Genomic DNA, 27,868 nt, shown 5'->3' with positions numbered 1-27,868 from the left:
CTTAAGCTGTTAATGTTCAAGCTCTTCAGTCTTAAGTTTCCAATGAACACTATTCTGTGTTTATATTCAGTGAGAATCATTACTGCAAAATACTCTGCATTGTTAATATATACATACATATATATATATATATATTTATATTTATATTTATATAGAAGAGAACATTTGGGGAAAAGAAGAAAAATATTTTACTTCAAATGCATTGATGTACTGAGAAGATACTCCTCAAAATTGAAAATTGAGGAAAAAAGATCAAAATTAATAGCATTTTCAAGGCATAATCCTTAAATTTGTAAGAAGATAACCTTATTAATCAAATTACATAAAATTCATCTGGGTCAATTTAGAACCAAATTGTCCTTGAACTAGGAGAAAAGAAAAAAACATTAAAAGGAACCTCTTTGCCTTTTAATTATTATGGATCAAGATTGCAAATGAGAATTTAGCCCTTTAAACTCTCTTGGGTAACAGGATTTTCACTATTATCTGAAATTGTCATTCTGGTTTGCATAGATTATACACTACCTTCTTCTACCTCACATAAGCATTGGATTAAACATCATATAAGGCTGGTAATTTTCATTTGAAAATCATATTTATGGACATGGAATGTAATAATGAGATACTCAATTTTACTGTCCAAAATCGAATGATTCTACAATGATTTTTTTTTTGTAATTTACAATCAGATATGTATGATGTTCAAAAGTTCTATCCATGTAAGTAAACTAAAGATTTAATGTTTTCTTTTTCCTCTTACAGATATGTGACTGCTAAAAACAATAGCCAGTTTGCTTCAAGCTACTCATCTGAGGGAGAGAATGAGTTGCACATCTTTCATTCCCAATGAACAAAGCAAGATTTACCTTCACTAGGAAAGATAATGCTTTTTACATATTGGTACACTGTCTTTTTGCATAATCCTCAATTTTGGAAAACAAAATTGATTCTCAAATCCAAAATTATCTTCACATGATGCTTGAGATGGCCATGGTTGGCTGGAATTTCACGATACATTGAACCCAGAACTCCTCAGTTATAGACCACCTGTCCATGGCAGCAAGATCTGCTTCCATTCCTAGAACTACAGTTCACATTTTCCTCTTACCTCTATCTTGGTCTGTGTGAGATTAATTTGCAGGAGCTGTTCAATAGAAAGATGGGCAAGACTTTATTTGTCTAACATTAAAGATAAAAGAAATGTCTTTTTTTGCAGTTTGCTATAAAAGTGCCATGACCTTTCATTATTTTCCCTGTACTCTGAACAGGACATGAAAATTGAAAGTCTTAGAGGAGTCAAAAATTCTTTGTAGTAATTCAAACATTTTGGGGGGCTTGACAGGATTACATTCTTCCTCCATTGTGTAAGCAGGAGAGGTTTAAATCACCAACCACAGTTTGATAATTGCTGGGTTATATTTTATTTGTCCTTTCAAGAGTACCCATCTCTTCCAAGTGTCATTCTCTTGGCGAAAATGTAATGAGGTTTAGGTAAAACAAGGTAAATCCTGTGTTTCACAGCCTGATAAAATAGAACAAACTGGCAATGCTTTCCCCAGTAGAAACTCCATACCTATATCTCTTCCTAAGAAGCTCAATTTAAATGTGTGCTCCATGAGTTACCAGTGTGCAGTATTTAGAACATGCAAAGAGCAACCTATCAGCACTATTCTCAGTGTCATTTCATTCTTCCTTTCCTTCTTTTCCCTGCCCAAATGTATCCTCACTTGCTACTACTTTTAATAATTAATGTTATTGTTGCTGCTATTTGTACTATAGGTATTTTGAGAAGCCTTTTCAAATCCACTTTGAATATAGGCAGAGTTTGGAAAACAAAACAAAACACTATTAAGTTGTTGAAATCTGGGATGTAGTGAAATTCAGCCTATCCCTCAACTACTACTAGGTCATAAAATTTTGGGGAGATGATGAGGAAGCAGAAGGATGACAGGTGGACAGAGCCAAGAAGTTGGTTCATAGTCTCAAATTAGTAAGACCTGCTGATATAAAAAGATACCACCAAAGGAATTTCTAAAGCAGAATGGTCCTCAAAACAACTTCATCTTCTTCATGATTTTAATGAGAGGAGCCCCCAGGCGAGTATCACTTGAACCTCAAGTGAATCTTCTCTTGTTACATCTGGCAGCTTATTCCTAGTGGGGAAAATCAATTTCAAGATACACCTGCCTTTAGCTTTCTAAAATCTCATCCTACCCTCATTCACTTTTCACTGTCATAGGAAGAAATCTAACATTCAACAGGTTAAATGTTGGAGCAGAAAGCTGCTCCACAACTTCATCCGTCAGGCAAAGGTTAGATGTTTGTGGGAAAGGGGTTGACCATGTGATGTGGTGAGGTGTGTATTTCTAAAATTAAATCCTCTCCCCTGATTCCTGACACTATACTAACAATTCTGTCATCAGAGATAAAAGCTTTTATATCAATGCACTGAGATTTGTGATGGACCTCTTTAGGGGATGCATTTTAACAGAACAGTATCCTACATTAATTCCTTATAATGTGTTAGTTTACCAAGTTGGATATTGGAATAAATTTTTGGAGATTACATGATTTGATACTGAACCAAACATTAGATAATGAACCAAACATTACTCATAAGTTATTAAAAGCAGAGCTAGTAGAAACCATTTATGTTTACCTTCAAAGTCCTATTTTTATGAAAACACCAGATGGTGTCCTAACTGTGCCATTGGAAGAAGGGGTGACAATACATGGAGCAGGAAGTGATTTCTGATTTTTATGGAGTTAGCAAGAGGGAGAGAGAATGTCCTTGGCAGAGGAAAGCATTTGGCTCAGCTTAATAGTGGCTTTTGAAAGAAAAACTGAAAGCCCTTCTGTATGTCAGGCGGCAAGAAAGGTGGTGTAGCTTGGTCAAAGAGGTCAGTTCTTGTGGGGCACAAAATGCCCAGTTGGGAGTTATAACTTATGCCATCCCAGAGGTGATGGTGAGACACTGATGAATTTTGCTGAAATTCACATTTTATGGAAGTGTCTCTAAATGCTATTTGGAGAATAAAGAGAAGAGATAAAATTGGAATCAGGAAAAAATGATAAGTGGTTATTGCAGAGGTGGCCAACAGCAGAGATAATTTTCCCTCTATACTCACTATTATTTTGTGAAGAATTAGATGAGGTTCACTTTATGAATATGACAGAATCAACCTAAAGACTTAACTCCAGGAAAATGCTAGACAGAGATTTAATCTTCGATGAATCATCACATTCATCTTGCATTCTATGTTCTCTACATACTAGTGTGTGGCATAATGTTCTGATTTGGTCTCCTAACTATGAGCTGAAGCACCCCATGGCACCACAATGAACTCACGAGAGCAGTGTGGAATTTTTTTTTAAATTTTTTTACTCATTTTTTTTTTTTTTAAGATTTTAGTTATTCATTTGAGACAGCACAAGCATGGGCAGAGGCAGAGAGGGAGAAGCAGACTTCCCGCTGAGCTAGGAGCCTGACCTGACTGACTCACAGGGCTTGGAGATCATGACCTGAGCCCAAGGCAGATGCCCAACCATCGGAACCACCCAGGTGCCCACTGTGGAGTATTTTAAATTTTTGAAGGAAACAGCAACATTAGCCAACTACCACATGAACTACCATCCAGTAATAGCTCTGAGTTTCAACATTAGATACCACCAAGTTCCTTCCCATGATTCCATTACTTTGTAAATCTGGAGTTTGGGTGTTTGCTGTGACAAAAGCAAGTGTCATGTGGATATCATCGTGTAACTCCTACGCTACTTTTTCTTGAATCTTATTTACTTTGACATTTTAAAAAAAGATATAAATTCTTTCATTTGCATTTGTTTTTGTTTTGTTCTATTTGTTTTTGCAAGATCATTCCCTTCCATCAATCCACCATCCACAAACTACTATCTTCCTTTTCTTAGTGGTACATTTACAATATAATTTGGATACTCCTTACCGTTCTTGATAAAGCAAAGGATCACTGATTTGTCTGGCCAACAGACTTATTTTATTTGAGTGCATAGGCTCAAAATAAATATGAAAGCATATTTAACCAGGGGTGCCAGGGTGGCTCAGTCGGTTAAGCTTCTGCCTTGGGCTCAGGTCATGATCCAAAGCTTTCTGGCTAAGGGGGCAGTCTGCTTCTCCCTTTGTCCAGCTCCCAACATCCTCTGACACTCCCTCAGCCCTGGCTCATGCTCCTGTGCACACTGCCTCTCTCTTTCTTGAATAAATAAAATGTTTTTTTTTTTTAAGAAAGTATATTTAAGCATAAAACTTACATTTCACAGTATTATGGATTCCCTTTTAAAATAAGGTAATTTGTCAATAATGGACCCATAGTTTTCCTACAAAGCAATAATCAGCAGGAAAATCTTAGTGTTGCTTCCTTCTCAAAAATTTTTTCCCTCCACTCTGGCATAGTTCTTACTATTTTACCTAAATAATTCCAGTAGTCACTTGAGTTTGTTCCTGATTTAATGTGACAGAGAGTTTTAAGTTGGGATTTGTTATTTAAGATATGAAGTTAGTATCTTTATGTCATGTATCTGTAAGTGATGTAGACAATGGAAGTGTCTCTATAGCTACTAATACTAGTACTATTAATAGATTATATTTTATGAAATTATTATTCTGTATATAATGGGCACTATTATAAACACTTTATATTTATTATCTCATTATACTCACAGCAATATTATAATCACATTCTAACAGTGTTTTGTTTTGTTTTTAATTACAGATATGTCAAGAATTGTGAATGTTCTCAGTTTTTACCCTGCTTGCAGGCTAACTGATTAACCTACCACAGATACTGGCAGGAGATATGAGACTTCTGGGTTAGAGACAATGTAATTTGTTACCATAGAGCAACTAGCATGAGCTTTAGTTTGCTTTGGTTCCCCTGCATTTCGACTTCCATGGAACAACAAGAAATGGGTTAGGGTATGCTTCTGCACACAGTAGGTTTTCATCAGCTGAGGAACCCTTGAGGTTAAAGATATGCAGTCTTTTATAATGGACCACAAGGAAACCTGCTCCATGTCTCCCATTTGCCCTATCATTATTAAACTAGACAGTAAATTTGCCCTCTGCTGAGAAGAGAGATCCTATCTCTAATACTGCTCACTAAATAAATGTACCTAAAGTAAATAAAGGTTTATCTTTTCACAATGGTCTGAGATAGAGGAGGGATAAAAAAGAAGAATTTATTATATCACTGTAAACCTTTTGTTTTCAGGTAACATTTCAATTTTTTCACACTAAATAATTGTATTATTATAAATTTAAATACATAATAATTAGAAAGGTAAGTAATAGATCCAGGTGAGAATAAGCTATTAATAAAGTTTAATGGAAACCTGAACTCTGAGAAATAAGAAACTTTAAAACATGACTTAAAATGTCCCATTTATGAAACAAATTTGAACCAGCAGTTTCTAAATTCTTCTGTTCCAGAGCACTTTAAAAATCATGGATTCTATTAGTCAGCCTTAGACCTATGTATCAGAATCTCATGTGGTAGTGTTAACAACAGTTAAGGAAACTTCATTTTAGAAAGGTCCCCAGGAGAATCTGATGTGCAGGCTTGAAGAGAGCTTTGAGATCATGCAGCTGTGAAGTATGATCTTCAAGTGGGTGAGTGAGACCTATCGCAACTGTACATGAATCAAAGTGACCTTCATATCACCTTCAGGAGGCACAATGGAATCATGATTTACTTAAGAAACCATACATTTAACAAAACTTTCTATTCAGTGAAAGCAATGTATTAACACACTTAATCTCAGCCAAAAGGCTGGGAAGCAATGAAAGTAATGGATTAACAGATAACATACTGCCAAAATGGCATTAAGGAAAAGGGAGCTCAAAGAATAAGAAACTTACATGTTAATTCAGAGTTATAATAGCGAGTAATATCGATTCTTGTGGACTCAGGGGTTTGCTTATTCAAAAAGTGTAAGCTGTGGAAGGGTAAAAGCAGTTCACCAGGCAGACATAGGCTTGATGATATTTACCCCTTTATGCTATACATCTCCTTACTCTGCATCATGTGAATAATAATTAATTATTAATTAATTTCCCAGGTACTTTGACATTAAGAAGGAAGTGCTCTGTATTTAATAAGGAATCCAGGCCCCATCAATATTTTAGATTCTTTCTCACCTTCTTGGGGGCTCATGCTGCCATCCACTCTTATCTATACCCAGATCACTGTTAAATCTTCCAATTTTCTTGACCAATTTTTCTATCAGGTTCACAATTTTCTTCTCCATCCTAAATCCTATGATAACTCTGCGAAATTCCAATATCCAAATGAAAGAGACATCCATTGATCTATAACTACATATGCCGAAATCTTCTAAATTCATAGCTCCACACTTGTATACCCTACTATTAAATATTAAATTATTATCTAATCATTGTTTGGTCACTTAAAAACCTTTCTCATTCTGACATCAGAGTGGTTGGGTGAACTACTTGGGTCACCTAGCAGTTTTCCATCACAGAATTATGAAATTTAACAAACTTCTATCTGGAAAAAAAAGAAAAAAAAAAACCTTAGTTTTAAGATCTTATACTACTTTCCTCTCACTCTCTGCTTCTCTTATTAAGTTCATCTGTGTTTGTCTAATCCATTATTTTCCTTTTCAGCTAAAAAGATGATCACTCCCTAGAACACTTGATCTTTTTTCTCCGTGACCCTTGTCTAATCACAATGCCATTTCTTCTCTAGTCAAAGGATCTGTATATCTGTATAAATCTGTATAAAATGTAGGTTATTCAGAAATCTGAAAATAAATCAGAAAACATTGTAAATCTGTACTGCTACAAATTCAGTTGACGACTGGACTCCTCCATTCTTTCCCTCCTCCCTTCCTTCCTTCCTTCCTTTCTTCCTTTTTCTGTCTTCCTTTCTTTTTTCTTCAATTACTTTTGTGATACCAGCTCGAATACTTAAAATAAGTTTAAGGTTCTGCAAGTTCTAACCCAAATAACTATTATATCCTTTCATACCATTTATGAGATAATCTGCATCCTTTTGGATTTTTGAATGGCCAAACATCTTTTCACCTCATGAGCTTTGTACTTGCTATTTCCTATTTCCAAAGTGCTCCTTCCTACTCCCCAACTCTCAATTCCCCAACTTCATATCTTGAACATATTTCATATCTATAAATATCACTACCTTATGAAGGTCCCCTGTGATGAAATTCTAGAGCAAATTACAAGATTCTGTACATAAATAAAAATATTTTGTACATATTTTACAGAGCATCTCTCTCCTCTACTTCCCATGAAGGCATTGACTTTATCTATCTTGTTCTTTATCTAGCCCCAGGGTTTGCCAAAATGCCTGATAGAAGTAAATGATAATTATTCATGCAGTAAAAAAAACTTCCCTGGAAATTTTGATGTGTTTCTACTCCCCTCCTTTTTCATTAGCCCAGTAACTATGTATACTTCTTATCATACTGAGTTCTTAGTGAAAAATAAAGGTTAAATACATATTTATAGAATACATATTTATAGAACCAATGGTAAATGATATATTTATTCCTTCTAAGAGACTGATCTCATTGGATTCATTGACATATTAAGTTTCCTAATGAAGACCAGACAATGGAATTTGGTGATTATTAAAAATTGTGTCCCTTTTAAGACCCTGTTCCAAAGTCAGCTTTTTCTCCTAGATGACATGTTCACTTTATCTGCTACATGCAAGAAACACTCCCTAAAAATATGTGAAAAGGAAAAAAAAAAAAAACAACTAAAGATGAATTGTTTAAGGAATGTGAAAGATCACCTTCTCTTCATTTTACATTTTTCTGTCATAACTAAACAACTACAGAAACAACTTCTAATATTCACCAAGTTGTAGTGGAGTAAAAATTCAATTGACTAAATTTTATAAGTAGCCATTATTTAAAAAGAAGTTATTATTTTGACATGGGATTTTTTTTAGAATATCAATATTTTTCATTTTCCAATTAAAAAAAAATTAATTCCTCTCCAGTAGCAATTTGAGGAAAGGTTTGAAAAAACAGAACAGTGATGTGAAATATATATTTGTAGTACTTTATACTTTCCAAGCTGCTCCCATATTCAAAATTATGACTCTTACTTTGTAGATTATGTATAAATAATCAAGGAGATGTTGTTAAAGTTAATGATTCTAATTTAAAAATTAAGTTATAGTTATGCAAATAATACAATGAGTTTTCATTGAGAGTTCATTCACTGAGAGTTCATTCTGGAAGCGTAAATTAATTCTTTACTCAAATGATTATTTTGCTTTATTTTCTTTGTGTCTCATAGATCAAACTTTCAAAGTGATTCCCTTTAGTTTCTGGACACTTAAACCTTGAGGTTTAATTTAAACAAAGTACTTCCATTGTAAAGCCAAACTGAATGGAAAAAAGAAAGTGACAGTCTTGTTGGGTAGATTCCAGAGAAGTCATTTATGGAAGGAAGACAAAGCAATTATAGCTCCATACTGACCAATGTATCACTTAGCACTTCTGATCATAAGATAAGGCTTGCAGGGCTAGGATGGGCTAGGAGAGAAAGTTACTAAAATAGTAAGAATGACCAAAAAATAAAAAGACAGGATTTTCAGAGGTATTAAAATTAGAAATCCTTTATCTTGTTTTAAGACTTAATGATATCCTAAAACCACATGTTTAAAAAAATCAATAAAATAACTAATCCCAATAACTATACTTCAGGATTAAAAAATGAGCGTTCCCATCAGGCTAGGGTAGGGACATTTAGAAAATTAAGTCTAAAATATATTTGATAATTTTATGAAGAAGAATTACAAAGTTTCCCATAATATTTCAGAATAAAAATGTTTTAACCAGATTGAGTCTGTTATCAGCTATATAAAAGAATATTAGAAAGACATCTGCCCATTTATAAGAGTTTCAACAAAAACATTTAGAGTTTACATATTGTTCTTCCCATAACTGTTGTACTATTTGGAAAGAAACACAGTGTAGGAAATAGAATTATGTGTCTGTGAATTTTAGTTCTAATTTTAAGCTAGCTAAGTGATCATCAGCAAAATGAAGTGGAAACTTCTAATCTTAAAAAGCCTTTCCAGGTTTAATAATCAATGATTTTTAGTGGCATTGTTTGAAAACATATAAATTCTCAAATTTTGATTCCCCCTAATTCTGTTTTACATATTAAGATATTTCAGATGAATAAGATCTTATAATATTTTATTACATAAAATTTTGTCTTCTAGCTCCTCTTCTTAAGACCTAAAATTTGAACTAGATTTTTATTAGAAATTGTCAATCAATTTCTCTGTCTATAGGAAAATAATATCTATCATGGGTTATTGTGGGAAAAAATGTGTTTCAAAAGATTATGGTTTTAGGCCTGGTTATAGCATCACACAGTGTATGGTCATAAATCTCTTCTTTTCTCTGGGATTCAATTTCCTCACCTAAAAAATGAAGGAGAATGTAGGCTGCATTGCTCTGAAGATTGTTTCTATCATTCTATGATTCTACTACTATTTTATATTTTTAGATAAATGTAAAAAATCATTCAAGTATATTGTGGCTAATAAACTTAGCATAAGATAAATATATTATTTTGTTATCTTGAGTATCACTTAAGCAAGAATAAAGTTTTAACTTGAATGATTTAACATTAGGTAGAAGATCATTTATACTATTTTTCATCATTATAATAATGCAGACCTCTCATTTTATCTTGAAATCATTACCAGTGTGACTTTTAAAAAATAACTTTTCAAAATAGGTATGGTTTTCACATTTCGAATAGTGAATTCCTGAGATATTTATATCTTACACAAATATGAAATTTTGATTAAAATAATCCACGGAGTGAATAGGTAAAACCCCATTTTACCAAAATGTTCACTGGATATCTCAATTCTCTTGGGCTTTAAAAATTACAACCGTTATTGTCTGTTTATATTTGGAATATATACTTGGGAACACAAACTTATCTATATTTTAATGTTCTACTACAGTTAAACTGATGCTGAATAAATGCAAAATATATTATTATTAAACTTATAGTTCTTACAAATTTGGAGAAATAAAATGATTCTTTAATATTAGACCTTTAATATTTGAAGAAGGTCATTTAAGCTCAGGAAAACATCAAAAGATGACACAGTAAGATAATCATGATACAAAAGTAATAAAGAAAATGCAAAATAGGATTTCACATAAAAAATTTTTATGTAAACATTATTCCAGATATTTATATACAATATACACCACACGTTTCAAATAAAATGTATCTCAATAATATGGGATAAGGAAAAAATCTTTTCCTTCAGTTTACTTATCATTTTTCAACTAATTTTTTTAAAAGATTTTATTTATTTGTTAGAGAGAGAGAGTGAGCATGAACAGGGGGAGGGGCAGAAGGAGAAGCAGGCTCCCCACTGAGCAAGGAGGTTGCTGTGGGGCTTAATCCAAGGACCCGGGGGACATGACCTGAGCCGAAGGCAGACGCTTAACCAACTGAGCCACCCAGGCATACCTAAACTAATTTATTTGTGATGAACTTGTTTAAAATGAGACATACAGAGAAATTTTTTACATTAAGAAGCTAAAAATTTTGAAACTTAGCTAATCAATGAGAAATAAGTCTGCCAGATCTTGAATATGTTTAGATGGTTTCTCAAACATTTCGCAGAGTGCTTTACTTTACTGGAGGAGTTTAAATACAGTTTAATTAACTGAATTTAGTAATGGGGAGTTTTAAGCTGAGTAAGTGGCTTCATTAAGTCAATATATCAAAGATGAGTATTAAGTTGCACTAATTAAAATATGCTAAAATGATATTAACAAAACCCCAATTTTTTAAATGATTAATTATATAACTTCAACATATTTTCTAATAATGGTCGCCCCATATTTGGAAAACCACCCATATTATGGCAACAGAAAATGTGAATACTTGTTTTCATATTAGAATACCTCTTATAAGTAAATGAGCATCACTATTTTAGAGATGGGGAAACAGCAGTATAACTTGCATATCATGCACCTGGTCTCCAAACTAGGTGTTTCTTCTACTGAAGACCATTTAAATGTGTTAATATTTGGTAAAAAAAATTCTTTATAAAATAGATTACTTTAGTTTAAAATGTTTCTGACTTATTTGATAATAGACCTAACTGAATAGAATATTCAATAGAATTCAATAGAAAATGCAATGAGACTCCTTTATCCTACTCACTTTAAGCCACATAACAGAAACCCTGACATTCTAGATTTTGAAGAACACTTACATGATTTTTAAGGATGGTCTATTTACCACACATTGCAACCTTCACCTAGCAGTTAGTAGTTAATCTTATTGATAGTCAGAAAAAAGTAGTGATTTTTATCCTATGTCGTTTAGATGGGTAATTTTAAGTAAATTATCAATAATTATTATAAAAGTTAATGAGTAGTTACTGCAAACAAGGCATTTTTTAAAAGATTTTTCATTTATTTATTTGACAGACAGAGATCACAAGTAGGCAGAGAGGCAGGCAGAGAGAGAGAGGGGGAAGCAGGCTCCCTGCAGAGCAGAGAACCCGATGTGGGGCTCAATCCCAGAACACTGGGATCATGACCTGAGCCGAAGGCAGAGGCTTTAACCCACTGAGCCACCCAGGTGCCCCTAAGCAAGGCATTTTTAAAAAGATTTCTTTATTTATTTTAGAGAGAGGAAGCAAGCATGCAAGCAGGGGGAGGAGCCCAGGAAAAGAATCTACAAGCAGACTCCCAGATGACCCCAGAGCCCCTGGGGCGGCTCTATCCTAGGACTCTTGAGATTATGACCTGAGTCAAAAACAAGTCAGACACTCAATAGACTGCACCAGCCCTGGGTCCCAAGCAAGGCATTTTTTAAATTCCATTTTTAAATAGATATATTTAGTTTCAAAAATGACATTATAAGGTTGATGCTATTATTACTATCTGCATTATTTAGATCAGGAAACTGAAACATAGATAGTTTAAGGAAAGTTACAAAACTCTAGTGTGTCAAAGTGTAAAAAAGAACCCAGATAATATCAGTCCAGCAGAGGCCATGCTCTTCATCATTTTATTCTATAATCATTTTTATCCAATATAAATAGATCAGTCTTAAGCCAAAGAGAAAATAGTATCAGAAAGTCTGTGTAAACTGTGGACTTCGGCTATGAAGCATTTGATCAACAGAAACTTTGGACTCAATTACAGGACTATGAAAATGGGCTATTTGCGTTAGTTTTATGGACATCACAGCTGGAACTCAATATTTATTTTACCACCATAATGTGAGGTGTTAGAAATTTTACAGATAGTATAAATAATCTTTCAGTGGGCATTTGGATAGGAAACAGTGACCAAAAAGCCATATATCATGGTCAGAGTCTAATAATTCATTTCAATCTTTTAGTTTTCAGAACATTCAAACCTAAATGGTGTGTGGAAGCAAAGAATTATGTTAAGGAAATTATTTCAATCATTTCAAATACAAAGAGATTTTATCCCTAAGTTTTGATTGAAAAACACCAGAAACTATGCTGGTCTCTGAAATGTTGGTGAAAGATTCAGATATGCAGATCAGATTTCATAAAATTCCAAGAATGGAGAAGTATCTTGAATTCACATAGTCCCTTAAGTAAAGAGGCGAATTTCCTTGCCTAGAGGCCAAATCAGGAAAACACCAAAATATCCTGCTTCCAGCAACTAATTTCACTGTCTCATGCTGAGTCTATATATGATATTTTTTGTTAAGTCAGTGAAACATAACTATACATTTAGACTGTGTTGTATACTGTTGTATACTATTTTTACCTTTTAGTAAAGCACCATTTAATTTAAAAGTTACTTTAAAAGTTCACATTATATATACATTAACATGAAAAAATCCTACATTGCTATATTGCCAAATATTAAACAGAGGAATTAGAAATATGAAAATGAAGTAGTAAAATGAAACATTAGGACTTCCTTCTAATTTGCATAGTCTTTTCTTTTGACTTGGATTTAAGCTGGGATATGTCTGTCTTTAACCTGGTAAGTCTAAGAGAAGAGTATATAAGAATTTGTTTTCAGTTCTCTAAAATAGCATCTTGAGATACAAAACTCAATTTCCAGCTAAATCTCAGAACTAGGGAATAGAATACCTAGAAACACCAGAAAAATTAGACTGTTATTCTTAGTTCCTTGAAAATGATTCTAATATCCTACTCTCGACAAAACTTTCCATCCTGTCAGTGGTGAAATGCCAAGGGGCACAAGCTGTACCATAGACAGTTAACTTCAGAGTAAAAACAAGCTGAACTGTTTTTACTTTACAAGTTTCCTATCTGTTAACTTCGCTGAATTAATAAAGTACACATAAAAAACATCAAAGGCAGAAATATCATGTAATATATTAAAGACTGTGATTGCTCTTTCTAAAATCTTCTCTGAAGAAAATGTTTTTCTTTTCTGAAAAGCTATTATCTCCAGACTGAAAATTATTTGCCTACATGACACTAGAATTCTTTTAATAGAAAGTTAATAATACATATCTGTATCAGTGTATTATTAACCTACAGCTAACTCGTTTTTAGAGCTCCCCCCATCCCCATAACCAAGTTTTTGAAAGCATTTGTTTCAAATAAAAGTCTGCATCTATGCAAGTAGATTTGAGAATATTTCAAATGAGGAATCTCTCACTACTCGACGAATTGAACAGGTATTCCTCTCACTAAGATTCAAAATGGTTTCCTCTTGGGAAGTAAGTTATTTAAATAAGAATATATTTTATTATTATTATTATTATTATTATTGTTAATATTATTGTATTTCACAACAATCTCAGCCCTACCATACTTCATAATCTTCTCTCTACATTGAGAGTGTTTATATCTTTCCAATGGTAGCCTGGAAAGGGAAATTATATACTAAAGTGAATTGGATGGCTGCTATCTTACCACCATGACTAGCTTCATGACTAGTGTTCTGTTATGGACTTGTGATATGTATATTTATGAGAAAAATCCAAAAGTAAAATAAAATCTGACAGCTTTTGTCTAGAGTGAACAAATTATATGACATATTCTAAACCAATTAGATAACATTCTACACCCATGGGTCTCTGCTGTTCATTTTCCTTATGGTCCCCAAATCCGCCCTCTACCCTTTTTTGCCTTGCTCTGTGCTCTGGGAGCCTGACTTCTCTGCGTGGCTCCACCCAAATTCCTTGACCTCTGATTTCCTTGGAATTGGATTAGTGGAAAGATATTGGAAGACAGGAGAAGAAAGCGGTCCAATATTGATCCCTCCTCTCCCAGTGTCTCTACCTGACCGAGGTTTGGATACCTCTTTTGGCCACTGCTCTTTTCAAGCTGCCCCTTTTCTTCTCTAACTAGAATAACCCTGTTTACTTCCTTTGGCCCTTCAGGTCCAGGGCTGATTACTGTGCTTCGCTGTTGAGAGTTCTCTTGTGCCTCTACATCCCATATTAGTTTCCCAAACTGTCCATATTTTCTCTGAAAGTCTCCTCATTAAAAACTCTTTCATTACACTGTTTGAGACTGCCATCAATGCCTGCCGATATTCTGAGTAACACACTAAACTAGGGACATAAAAAGTTCACAATCAATATTTAAAGAAAGTGACTTCAAGGAAAAAGAAAAATGATCATGTTAAGACCATTGCAGCTTACCCAGTTTAACACAGACTACTCTAGAAAATCCTTCTGGTTTTCATTATGGAACCTTGTTCCTAGACATCAAATGTGGTTCAAACACTTTCAAAAAAGTATGTTTCTCAATGAATCTATTGGAAGTCTTTATGTTAAAGTTGCTTTTTCTTTCTCTATTTAAATATTCATTAATCGGCATTCTTTGCTTACTAGTGAGTTAAATAAAATAGTCCTGGGACTATTAGAGTTCACCTTTTTATTTTTTCTAAAATGAGGAAGAACTGGACTTAAACTAGGTGTTTCCATTTATTATACTGAGCACTGAGCAGAATTCCCTTTACACGAATGTAATTCTTTAAACAATAATGGTAAAAAAATAATTTGATTTCTGGTCTTGCTAACCTGTTAGCATTTATAGTGACTTTGCTGACTGTTTTTGAAGCTAATGAACTCAAGTTTTTAACTGTGAAACTGGTACACATCATTGGCCTTGATAGGTTTTCTTGCAATAGTTTAAGCCTGTGTACTCACTGGGACAATATTTTTTCTTAGTCATTATTCTTAATCATTTTATAGACATCTTTCCCCTTAAAAGTCAGTGTTATCTCAGCTTTAGCATAAAGCAGTTCTGATACTAAAACTGTATAAGCATTATAGACATATTTAAGAAGTCATTCAGAAAATCTGTCTCTTTGCCTTGCAGTCACCTTATACACACTTTGCATCAAGTAGCATTTAATTTTCTGGCAACCGCTAATTTCAATGACTACAGAAAGCTAATGGGAGATTATTTGAAATCTAGAGAAAAAAAAAAACCTACTGTACTATTGAAACAAGAGATGTTTTAAAATATTACAATTATTCAAGTACTTATTATAATTCCACGAACTCCCCAGAGTTAATAGATTGTATTAGACCCTTCTCAGAAGTCATGCTTTGTGGCATTTGCTCTTATTTATTGTCCTGGCAGAAAGTTCCAGCAGAAGTCAAGGTCACCTTCTATCCCAAAGTTGGTATAATTAGTATCAATTCGGTGTTTCACCAAGCTAACACAGGAGGTTATTAACTGTGTTTCATGTGGAGTGTCAAAGAAGCAAGGGCAGTGCCAGCAATCTTTTCAGCTTCAAAGGCACAGCTCATAAATTAAATTCATTGGTTAGTAAGAAAGATACAACCAGTTTAGTTTATTAATGATTTTAAAAATAATTTTAGAGAAGTTCTGGAAATACATTTATTTATATAGGTAGTCTAAGCTTTTAAAATATGAAACAGATCATCATTCTAGTAATAAGTGACAAAGTCTTTGTATTTTATAAGTGATGTGCTTTCTGGAATATTATAAATACAGAAAATCTTAAATTTAACATTTGTATGTATACACATACTGTATAAAGATAAATCCCAGAAAATGGCACATAGTCTACTAGGGAACATTTTCTTTTCTTTCTTAGATGGTTGTTTTGTAGGAAATATGTATGCTATTAGATTGTATAAAATCTAGGGTTATTACCATAATATCAATTAAGACACTCTTACATTTGCAGAAGTAAAAATAATATTAGTGAAACTGTTTACTTAGAAGAAATATAAACTAACAGAACTAAGATTTCTGTTTAAACTGATCTAAGCCAAAGAAATAAACAAGCTTAAAATGAAACTCTTAAAAATGTTTGATGTTTTAAATTGCACAAACCACAAGAGTGCCCTTAGAAAATAGAACAGAGCATAAGTGTACTGCTTCCCTTAATAGGTCGTATTGGAAAGAAAATAAGAATATCAGTTCTCCTCAACTATTTCCCAAATGCTAAAAAGAAATAGGTAAATATTTAAGGATTTTCAAATTTTGCTAGAGTTCATCCTCATACAAGTCAGACTCAAAAGTTTCGTTTGGTGTTAGAAGTGGTTATGTATAATAAGCGATACGTATTCTTGTTCCAAATAAGATCCATGAGAATACAAAAAATTGACTTTAGCATTCTATGCTATCTTGGAATAACTTAAACTGAAACACTGCCTTTATTCAAATGTGTGGGTCCATAGCAGATTAAGAGATGGGGACCTACAGTCAGCATTCTCTCCCATGCCCAGCCTGTAGCATCTCCCTTCAGCATTAGCAACACAATACTGGTAGCAAGGTTGAAAGTGCCCTAAGCTATGGACCATATATGTTGCTTCCTCTTTCTAAGTAGGAAACATTTTTAGTAGCCTATTTTCACTATAAGCTATGTTTCAATATTTAATTTTAAAACTTCATCAATTTCATATAATAATTGTTGTTTTTAAAAAGACTAATGGAAATTTAGCAACACTTACAGCTTAAATGTGGAAACCTGTCTTTTTGCAGATAGGCAGGTCTCACTATATGGACCATCTGGAGATTGAATTATTACTTAGTTTTTGCCAAGCGGAAAATAAACAAAAAAAAAACCAACATATTGACACTTAATTTTTAAAAGCTCACAACACCATGCAAATTTTGTTTTATTACCACCCATAAAACCAGAAACATTTTTAATAGCTAAACAGTCATAATACAACCTCATAAACAACTTCTTGATTTGCACACTTTGGGATTTAACTGTGTCTAGATGATATATTTTACCATTGCAAATGCTCTATTTGAGTGCATTTATAGTGACTAACTCAGAGCTCTAATGTTTATACTCCATTTATTCTTTCTCAGTGTTGGCTTTTTCTTTTATTCTGTTAAATGTTTATGATTTTAGATTCCAATTTTTAAAGTATCTACACCAAAAAGGGAAGGAGGTGACACATTAATAAAACCAAATAAAAATAAAGATAGACTAGACTTTCTTTGATATAAAGGAATAGAATAGAAGAATAGAATAGAAAGGAATAGAAGCATAAGTGAGATCATTATTGCTTTTAAAAGTTATTTAATTAAATAGATGCTTTAGACGGTGGTTTGGAGGACACATATATGCACATTATGTTCATTTTACTAATGTTTATTGTATTTTGAAGCCAGAGAAAGGAAAGAACAATCAAGGTAAAGAAATCTGCATATAAAATCACTATTGCATAGTCAGCAAAAATTAGCAAAAATGCTAAAAAGACCAATGTTTTCATTAAAAATGACCATATTAAATATGTGTGGAATTTTACAATTTATCTTTATGCTGACACAAAGTAAATAGTTTAGCTACTTTTTTTTTTATTTGCCAGTATTTAACTTTGTATTAATGAATTTTTTTTTACAAGTCACTTAGATTACTTCAAGAAATTTGTAGAGAAGAAAGTATTTATTAAGGTCTTTTAGACAGTACTATTTTAGGATTATACTTAATGGTCAAACAAGTTCCTAATTTCATTTACATTTAAATAACTAAATTTTATGCCATTCATACGATTTAAAAGTACAATGGCAGCATCTGGGCTAAAAGAGTTTTGGTATATGCTAAAATCCATTCTATTCTACATGGATGATTTAAAATATTTCATTTAATATTACATTTTTAAACATAACAAAATTAGCATGCTATTCAATAGTGAAGAATTGAGAACTTCAGTAGAAGAGCTTGAAATTAAGCTTTTGATTGTCAAGATATCCATTTTTTTAAAAGATTTTTATTTACTTTTTTATTTGAGAGAGAGAGAGTGAGAGAAGGAGAGTGAGAAAGAGAGAGCCTGTGAGAGAGACAGGCAGAGGGAGAGGGACAAGCAGACTCCTTATTGAGCAGGGAGCCCCACTCAGGACTCTATCCCAGGATCCTAGGATACCCCTTGAGGTATTTATTTCAAAAGATGTCCCCTTGAATAAACATATTGCCTGCAGTAGGATACAGCTGCTAGCCAAACAACAAGATAAGGAATTCTGCTGTCCCACCTATGAGATTTCCTCTTTCAGAAACCCTTGGGTAGCTTAGGTAACTGACTACTTCGAGTAAACCTACTTCTTCCTTCCTGTGCCCTCATTCCCACTCTTACGCTTCAAATTCGCCAGTTAGTGACCCCAAAACTTTTGGATGCTCTAATAAAGGCAGAGCACCAGGTCCATGCATGGTCTCTCTTTCTGTTTGTGACCTCATTGTGTGGCCTTCCAGGAACTGATTAATAAATCTTGTGACTCAAAGTTTCTGATGGTTTCTTGCTAACATGTATACTGAGCTCATAATAAGAACCACAAGGGCTAGTCCCACCACAACACTGGCCCTGGTGGAGTAAACGTCTGTGGGGTCTCCTATAAATATTAGGGGCCCACCCAGGACAGTGCCTTAGGCATTCCTATCTGAAAGCATTACTAGCAATAGGCTACAATCAATGCAATGGTACCCATCTTTAAATTTTGTGTTTGGTCATTATTATTCTAGTTGTAGATAGTTTGATAATGGCCAAATTCTTAAATTTTTAAAAGATGTCCCTTGTTTTTGTTTTGTAATGCCATGCTGAAATAAGGTCCCGTTGCAATTAGCCTCATTCTAATTAATAAATTAGTTAAGATTACTAGACAAATGATATAATTTTATTACTATAAAATTATTTTTTCCATTTCAAAGTCTAATGTAAACCCAAATCTATATTTGAACTAATAACTCATTTAGATGTTTACAAAGATAGACTATATAAACAATTTTGCCATCAAGTTTGGAATTATGTTTCCTCATTTGATGTATTGAAATGCATAAAGTATTTGAACAGACTCTTAGTATAAGGACTGGAAATATATCAGAAGTTTTGTATCTTCTCTTTATTTCTATCATCTCATTTTTGTATTTGAAAGACATTAACAATTGCGCAGAGCCAAAAACAGCAATTAGGAAGTTATAAGTTTTCTCTCTTGATAAATACAAAACATTCACTTATGAATATTAATTTTAAAAATGATGATAAATAGACATAACCACTGATATATGTCATTGTCTCATATACAATTAAAAAAATTAAGTACCTTTTTTTTTTTAAGATTTTATTTATTTGACAGAGATCACAAGTAGGCAGAGAGGAAGGCAGGCAGAGAGAGAGGAGAAAGCAGGCTCCCCATGGATCAGAGAGCCCGATGTGGGACTCATTCACAGGACTCTGGGATCATGACCTGAGCCAAAGGCAGGGGCTTTAACCCACTGAGCCAACCAGGTGCCCAAAATTCAGTACCTTTATATTGTTATCTATACAGTGAGGATACTGTTAAAGATTCTTACAGTATGACATAGTTATGTAATTAAAGCCTTATGACATGATCAAAATGAAAAAGTTTTCAAATTAAACTATACCATGCTAAAATAATATTAATACTAGAAATCACATCAGGTTATTTGGAACCATTTCATAAATTATCATACCTAACTTATTACTTAATTAGCATTTATCACAGTATTCCGAAAGAAAAAAAAAACATAAGAAACCTTTGTGAGAGAATATATCTGTCATATGAACTGAATGATAGGGTTAATCAGGCCATTAGACTTAAAAAAAAACCCGGCAATTTCCAAAAGTAGAAATTAAAATGTCTTGTAGCAATGGTATTTTATAATAAAACAATTTTAAGAGGTCTATAAAATGTCCAGATTTTACCTATATGATATAAACCCAGAATAAGTTTATCAACTATTGCTATATTCACAGATAGATAAATTCTATATGCTCTAGAAATATTTTATCTAATATTTTATATAAGCAATAAAAATTGGGCTTAAAAGTAATCAGTAACTAATACCAAAATTTTTTTTCCGGAGTTATGTATATAATTATATATATATATATATATATATGATTTCAGTAATTGCATGATACAGCTATAGATAAACACATTTGTTTTACTAAAAAGAACTGAAAAATAAGCCTATTATATACTGAGTGGTGATTATGTTTCCAGAACTCTAGATATTATTTGATCCTCAAGACAATCTGGGAATTAAGTGCTTCTATCAACTGTTTCTCATTTTTCTGATAAAAATGCTGAGGCTCAATTTGATTCATTGTCCAAGACCAAGGACCTTAGAACCAAAACTCACACCCAAAAATGCCTCTAGGGCACCTTTTTCCTCATTTTGCCCAGGACTCCTCAAGTGTACTGGCTTCTCCATATCTTAACACCTCTATTTGTAACAAGATACTGCTAATTGCTAGCTTTCATTCCATATGGTTGAAGCTCTACTTCCTCCTAACAGAAATGCATTTTTTTTAAAGATTTTTATTTATTCATTTGACAGACAGAGATCACAAGTAGGCAGAGAGGCAGCCAGAGAGAGAGGAAGGGAAGCAGGCTCCCTGCCGAGCAGAGAGCCTGATGTGGGGGGCTCGATCCCAGGACCCTGAGATCATGACCTGAGCCGAAGGCAGAGGCTTTAACCCACTGAACCACCCAGGTGCCTCCAGAAATGCATTTTATGTATAAACTGAAGGGTTGTGAAAATTCTCAAGGTTGTGGCTGATGATTTGAGGAGATTCTTTTGTTCTGTATCACCTTGATTTCTAATACAGCCACAGGAGTGATTCTTTAAATGTATGTTTATCATATCTGAGGATGGATAACTTAGTAGCAGTGAAAGAGTGTAGATGGAGACACGAATGGTGATTCATTTGCAGTCACTTATTAAATATATAGATAGGTAAATTATATTTTATGAAATTTAAGAAATAACATTTAAACCTCATAAAATCAAATAAAGTTATTTTACTTTAGATTATTTAATGAAAGGTGAAACAAGTAAGCTTAAAAAAATGCAAGATGAAATTACTGAGTCCTCTATAGTTCTCACCTTTTCTTAGGCAATACATTCTTATTATAATCTTTTTTAACTATAATTTTGAAACATCTTTTATTAATTTTATAAATGAATTGCATTTAAAGAATAATTGCATCTGAAAGCTCTAATAGGCAATAAACAAATAAAGGAATGCCAGTCAACTTAAAAAAGATAAGTGCAAAACTTACAACAATGTGAAAACTGGTATAAAGCTTACTAAAAAAAAAAAAAAAAAAATTTTATTTGGTTTTTTTTTTTTGGAAAGGGAGAGAAAGAGCATGGGAGGGGAGGGGCATAGGGAGAGGGAAAGAGAGAATCTTAAGCAGGCTCCATGCCCAGTGCTGAGCGCTATATAGGGCTTGAAATCAGATCATAACCTGAGCAGAAATTAAGAGTCAGATGCTTAACCGACTGAGTCACCCAGGCACCCCAGAACCTCCTCAAAAAATTAAAAATAGAAATATCATATGATCTAATATGTCTACTACTGGGTATTTGCCAAAATAAAATGAAAACACTTATTCAAAAAGAAACATGCACCCCTATGTTTATTGCAACATTATTTACACTATCTAGGATATGGAAACAACCTAAGCATCCACTGATAGATGAATAGATAAGGAAGATATGGTATACACATGCACATACACAAATGTACATACACATGAATATTAATCAGCCATAAAAAAAGGACATTGTGCCATTTGCAACAGGGATAGACCTAGAGGGTCTCATGTTAAGTGAAATAAGTCAGACTGAGAAAGACAATCGCCATACAGTTTCACTCATACGTAGAATATAAAAAAAGCAAATGGCTACAACAAACAAAAAGCAGAATCAGACTTATAAATACAGAGAAAAAACTGATGATTGCCCAGGGGAAAAGGGTGGTGGGTGGGCAAAATGGGTGAAGGGGAGTGGAAGATTCAGGCTTTCTAGTTACGGAATGAATAAGTCATGGTAATAAAAGGCACGCCATGAAGAATATAATCAATGATACTGTAATACCACTGTATGGTGACAGATGGTAGCACACTTGTGATGAGCACAGAATAATGTATAAACTTGTCAAATCACTATTCTGTACACCTAAACTTAACATAATGCTATATGTCAACTGTACTCAAATTAAAAATGAAAAAAGGTCCTCACTCTGATGAACTTCACATTCTAGTAAATGGCAATAGAAATTAATCAGATAAATACATAAAATAATTCATAAAAATGTTTATCTACTGACTGAGTCTTCTACTCCCTCAAATATGGACTAGAACATTAACGATACAAGTGCACTTGATGACATTCCCAGGCCTCAGTGGTTTGTTGGAGATGGTAGAAAAAAGTAGGTATTAGACTAACATTTAACGTCAATGTTGCTTTTTTTTCTATACAAAATAACTACTATGAATTGCCTAACTTATAAAATACTTTTTCTTTCCACATATTTTGGTGCCTTTTGAAAAATACCTTCCATTTGTTAAGTAAAAATAATGGAACGTTGTGTGTCTTCTGTGACATTTGTAATGTTCTATTGCAGAAAACTCTTTACCACTTTTAAAGTCCATGGTGTAAATTACACAAAACATTTTAGGAAACCTGTAAAAATGAATTTACTAGAAAAGGTAGAAAACTGATTTCATTTTAACTGGCTGGTTCAGATGTAGGAGATAAGATTCCACTTAAGATGCAAGAGAAAAAATATAAAATATGTTATTAAACACTTCACTTTGAAATAAAACATTTTTCTCTGATTTTATTCAAGATGTGTGTATTCATATATGCCCAGGAAGGACATGAATACTTTTCCTTCATTAAGCACAGACACTGGTTACTTGGGTAGGATGCATTAATTTAATTGCTAGTGATTTTAGATAAAACATGTTTAATTTCCATAATCATACTGTCTGGCATGACATCATCCTCAATAACTGTTTTTGAAGAAGGAAGGAATAATTGAATATTAGCAACTTTTTTTAGTATAAGTAGGTCTTCAAAAAAAAAATTAAGTCAATGTCACCATCCTTTTCCATCAAAGTGATTTGTCTGCACAGTCAGAAATTAATATTATCATAAAGATTTTGTTAGCATGCACTAATTGCATTTCACATAAGTTACTATTTGTAAAAATCTTTGGAAAATAAATTGAAGCAAAGTAAAAATTTAGGTATCTCTTGTTTCATAAAATATCACAAAGTATTTTTTATCTTTTTTCATTTTTATTACTTTTCCCCATTTCCATATAAATTGTTATGAGAAAGATCTTTAAATTCTTCCTACTTGTAGATTTAGCTCGAATACAATTCATTTAATAATACTAAAATAAACATAGGAATTTTTGAGAAATTCTTACAGCTACTATTATCAAACTTCAGTTATCAGTCATATATCATATAATAGAGTTGACATGATTATAAACATTAATAATTATCTAATATCAGATATTTTTCAGAAGCAAAAGAATAATATGTTAACTGTTACATCAAAGCTAGCAACTCAATTTAATTTTGCAAATCATAAAATCCCAAGGAAAACAGTCTAATTGAACAACCTTTACAAGTGAAGGAAAATAATGTTAAGCCAGTACTTAGTACAACTTTAATTAACATATATTAATGTAAAGTCCCCATGATTTCAAGTTAAATTGTTAAGTTTAACACATATTAGTATAGCCAACATAACACAAAACATGTATAAATACAAAAAGACAGACTTAAATAGGAAAAATTATCTTTGAACATTGCTTATGCAAAAATTAAGTTTAAAATCTGTTTTCCTATAATGCACTTATATAACTTGTTTAATTTCTTCATCACCTACTAACCACTTAATGACTGCTCAGGAATGCTTTCTTATATTTCTGAACCATAATGAAATTCTTTTTTGCCTTTAAAGATTACTTCTATTTTTTCAAGGTTGCTTTCCTTAAGGCAAGAATATTTATTAATAAACCAATACCAGAAGTTACTCACGGAGCCAAATGAATTCCTATCATCCTGAACAGCTTTACCAATATTTGTTTTTAGAACATTCTGTTAGTAGACTAAATAGATCTACTCAGAGATCTATTTAAAATGACATCCTACTTTAGGATGACATGTTGAATATTTACTTAAAAGTTCTATGTGGTGAATAGTTTATAATGACACCACGAATTATGCCAATTTTTAGAACACATTCAACACTGTGAGTATTTTTAATCCAGTGGCAGAAGAATAAGTCATTAACATTAAACAAAGATCTTTAAAAAGCAAAAGCTACTTTTGTAACCTTGAACATCTTATTTCTTTGCTCACATTTATAAGTCAAGGCAAAAAGAAAAAAAAAAAGTGTTCCATGTTCACATTTAAATTGGCTCGGTGTTTGCTCCATATATTTTTAACCTATACTCTGGAATGTTTTCATAATTGTCTTAAGTGGCACTAAAAAATTTAAAATGTACCATCTTGCCTCAGATTCTATTCCAATAACCCTAAGTGATAGTAGTTTAGGTGACTTAATTACTCTTATAATTAAGTAAAATTGGATCTCGATTTTTCGACCCTTTTAAAAAACCCTTTAAAGCTTCATTTAATGTGTTTTCCAGGCCATAACAAAGAAGCATACTGTACCTCTTACGCTGCTGGTTGTTGCAGATGTGGTTGGGCTGGTTGTTATGGCTACAGTGGTTGTGACTGTTGCAGTGGTAAGGGAGGGGATGATAGTAGTGGAAAGCAAAGTGTTGGGAACATCTGGTGAGTGGAAAAAAACAAAATATAAAACAAAATCATATCATGCAAACAAAAGAGAAACACAAATGATTCAAATTATAAATACATAAGTCTTATTTAGGTTTAACTTTAACAGGCTTACACAGATTATCAGGTACAAAGCTGGCTGTACCACATGGTTCTTGTCATTTTTTTTGTTCACTTCTTTTTCCTGCTCCCACGCAAAGCAAAAACTTGGAGCAATGTTTGAGAATAAGCAGATTATTTGTAATATTTAGAGTGAAATTTAAAATGACAAGAATTCATTTGTTCACTGAGTCATTTAAAAAGTGTGACATGCAGTAGCAAAATAGAAACAGGTAAAACAAAAAGTGACATGCTTTGTCAAAGAAGTAAACAAAGAAAAAACACAACAGAAATAAACACAAAAAACACCACCATAAAAGATTAAAGAAATGTTAATGATGGATGAGTATATGCATGTTAAATGCTTTTTTGATTTTTTTTTTCTTTTAAGAAAACTTAATGGTAGGAAATAAGATGACAGCAATCTTTAGAAACAAACAAAAAAAGAAGCTAATTGTTATTATTAATACTTTGTTTTTCTTTTTCTCACAAATGATGTTAATGTACAGCTTAGAGTCTTGCAGATCTTACCCTGATTAGCTGGTAACGCCTTCTAACAATTTTGCAGTACCTAGGAGTCTTTAACAAGTATTGAGTCAACTAGCATGGAACCCAATATTCTGAAAGGTTTATGATTTATTTTATTTGGCATACATAGGAGAGGTGATTGAACATAGACTTGAACCATAATACTCCACCCCTAACCCATAATTAGTCAAAGTTGCCAAAAGTCAACACTAGATTCCGATAGAGAAAACATAATAAACAGAAAGAAAAACTTAGAATTTTACACCAAAATCTTCCTTTCACTCAAAACTGGCTGAAAATTTGAAGAGCAGTGTAGGAAACACTGAAACAATGTAGCCAGTGTCAAGCTATAGAACCTGAGTAAGAGTCTCAAAAAGTCAAATCTTGTCTCAAGTGGATAGGCATATAATTTACACAGTGAGGAAACGAGAAACAGTTCACAAATTACCTATAATTACAGTGCTGGGGTTTGATTTCACATGTTTGCCACACAGTCCCTATATATTCAAAGTGTTTGACAGATTATTTTGCTGCTAAAAGGCTTCCTGTCATTCTCTCAGCTAAAGTCTTTGAGTCACACCAAAAATTTTCTAGTTTTTTACTTCTGATAAATTAGCCCTCCTCAATCCTTAGACTTGAACCTGCTGGATTCTCTACACTGGAGAGATCAGAAAACAGTAGGAGCTCGCTCTCTTATCTTGGGTATTGATGTTTACACCTGTTTTTCAACAGGGAAAATGCTTTCTAGACAGTCAAATTAAGAAAACAACCTTCTAAAAACTCAATGGTGCTACATTAATCACTGGAGAAAATGGGTATTGCCTGGTGTGCAATTACCATGATCATAAAATAGAACTGACTTTAACATTATACACTGAGTAAATATTATGTATATGTGCACATATACCTCTTATTTACTGATTTTTATAGTACCTTCTTATTTTCATGGTAAGCTTTCCTAAATGGGTTAGGCAGGCTGGAGGTAAATGAAAGACATTTTCTAAATTAAAAAAAACATGAGTAATATTAATTTTCATGCATACCTAAAATAGAAAACAATACATTCTTCGTTGGCTAGTAAAATCTTTTGCTTATTAGGATCTCAAAATATATGTATTTAATTTATGCAAAAGGAAATGTCTTACAGGGCTATCAAACACAAGAACATATAATGGTATTAGCTCTTTAAAACTCCATATAAAGAAACTGATACTACCAAACCCAGCACAGATGATAAAATAACACGTTATTTGCTATTAGCCAATGAGTTAAAATAAGATTCCATTAGATCTGAAAAGCAGCCTTCCAAAATCAGCCAGTATCATTCACCTCCTAAGAACTGGAATATAAATAACAGTGTTTGGTGGTATTTGTTCATTTTTTGGATTAGCCAAAAAAACATTAGGTGGTCTTTTTTCTTTATTCCATATCAACAAAAATAGAATAATAATATATCTTGATTTGTTTTGGAGAGAGTATATATTTTCAGGTACTATGAATATTTTTGTATTAACCAAACCATATCTTTATTTCCTATAATTGTGAAAATGCATTAGTTGTAAAAATTGTTAATCCACTTTAAGAAAATTGCCCTAGAATCTTTTAAAGTGTTCAGATAACACTACAAATCATTATTGGCTCATACTCTGACTCCTGCTTTGTCAGTCCATCATCCTCTCATCCTTCCCTCTTGACTTCAAATGTACCTAAAAAACAAATCTGGTGAAAGAAATTTGATGGAAAACACGTTGGACAAATGACAACTGGGCCAGGAAAAGTATCTGTCAAATAAGAAATCTCTCCCAGTCACTGTTAGATTTTCAATCATTACTAACTTTATTTCATCCTACGGGTTCTGAAACATTTTAAACATTTTCATTTATCCTTTTTATGCTACACTCTTGTTTATCCAATTATTTCAACTCTATTCTAAAAGAGAAAATTTGGAATGATCTAAATACTCAATACCAGAAGAGTAATCAGAATCAACTGAAATGCATCTACATAGGATCAGTTGGAATTCATGGAATTCTTAGAAAGATAAAAAACATTGTACGATATTTCTCTCTTCTACCTAAACTTTCTGTCTGTTCTGATTTTATTGATATTTGTCTCCACACTTGACAATT

General features: G+C 32.7%; 1 protein-coding gene across 2 annotated transcripts in view; it reads right to left on the bottom strand.

The window, feature by feature from the left end:
• CADM2 (cell adhesion molecule 2) overlaps positions 1–27,868 on the bottom strand; it is a 464,221-nt gene that overhangs the window by 49,222 nt on the left and 387,131 nt on the right. The window contains exon 8 of one of the 2 annotated variants that reach the window (XM_032882209.1): positions 24,987–25,106. The exons of the other annotated variant lie outside the window; for it this stretch is intronic. Coding sequence (XP_032738100.1) covers positions 24,987–25,106 — 120 coding nt within the window. The remainder of the gene's footprint in view (positions 1–24,986; positions 25,107–27,868) is intronic. 2 annotated transcript variants of the gene reach the window in all.

Source organism: Lontra canadensis, unplaced genomic scaffold (assembly GCF_010015895.1).
Source record: "Lontra canadensis isolate GAN:19392208 unplaced genomic scaffold, GSC_riverotter_1.0 scaffold80, whole genome shotgun sequence".
Lineage (NCBI taxonomy): Eukaryota > Metazoa > Chordata > Mammalia > Carnivora > Mustelidae > Lontra > Lontra canadensis.
Note: the sequence above shows the minus strand (reverse complement) of the source record. Positions and strands in the feature narration are given on the sequence as shown.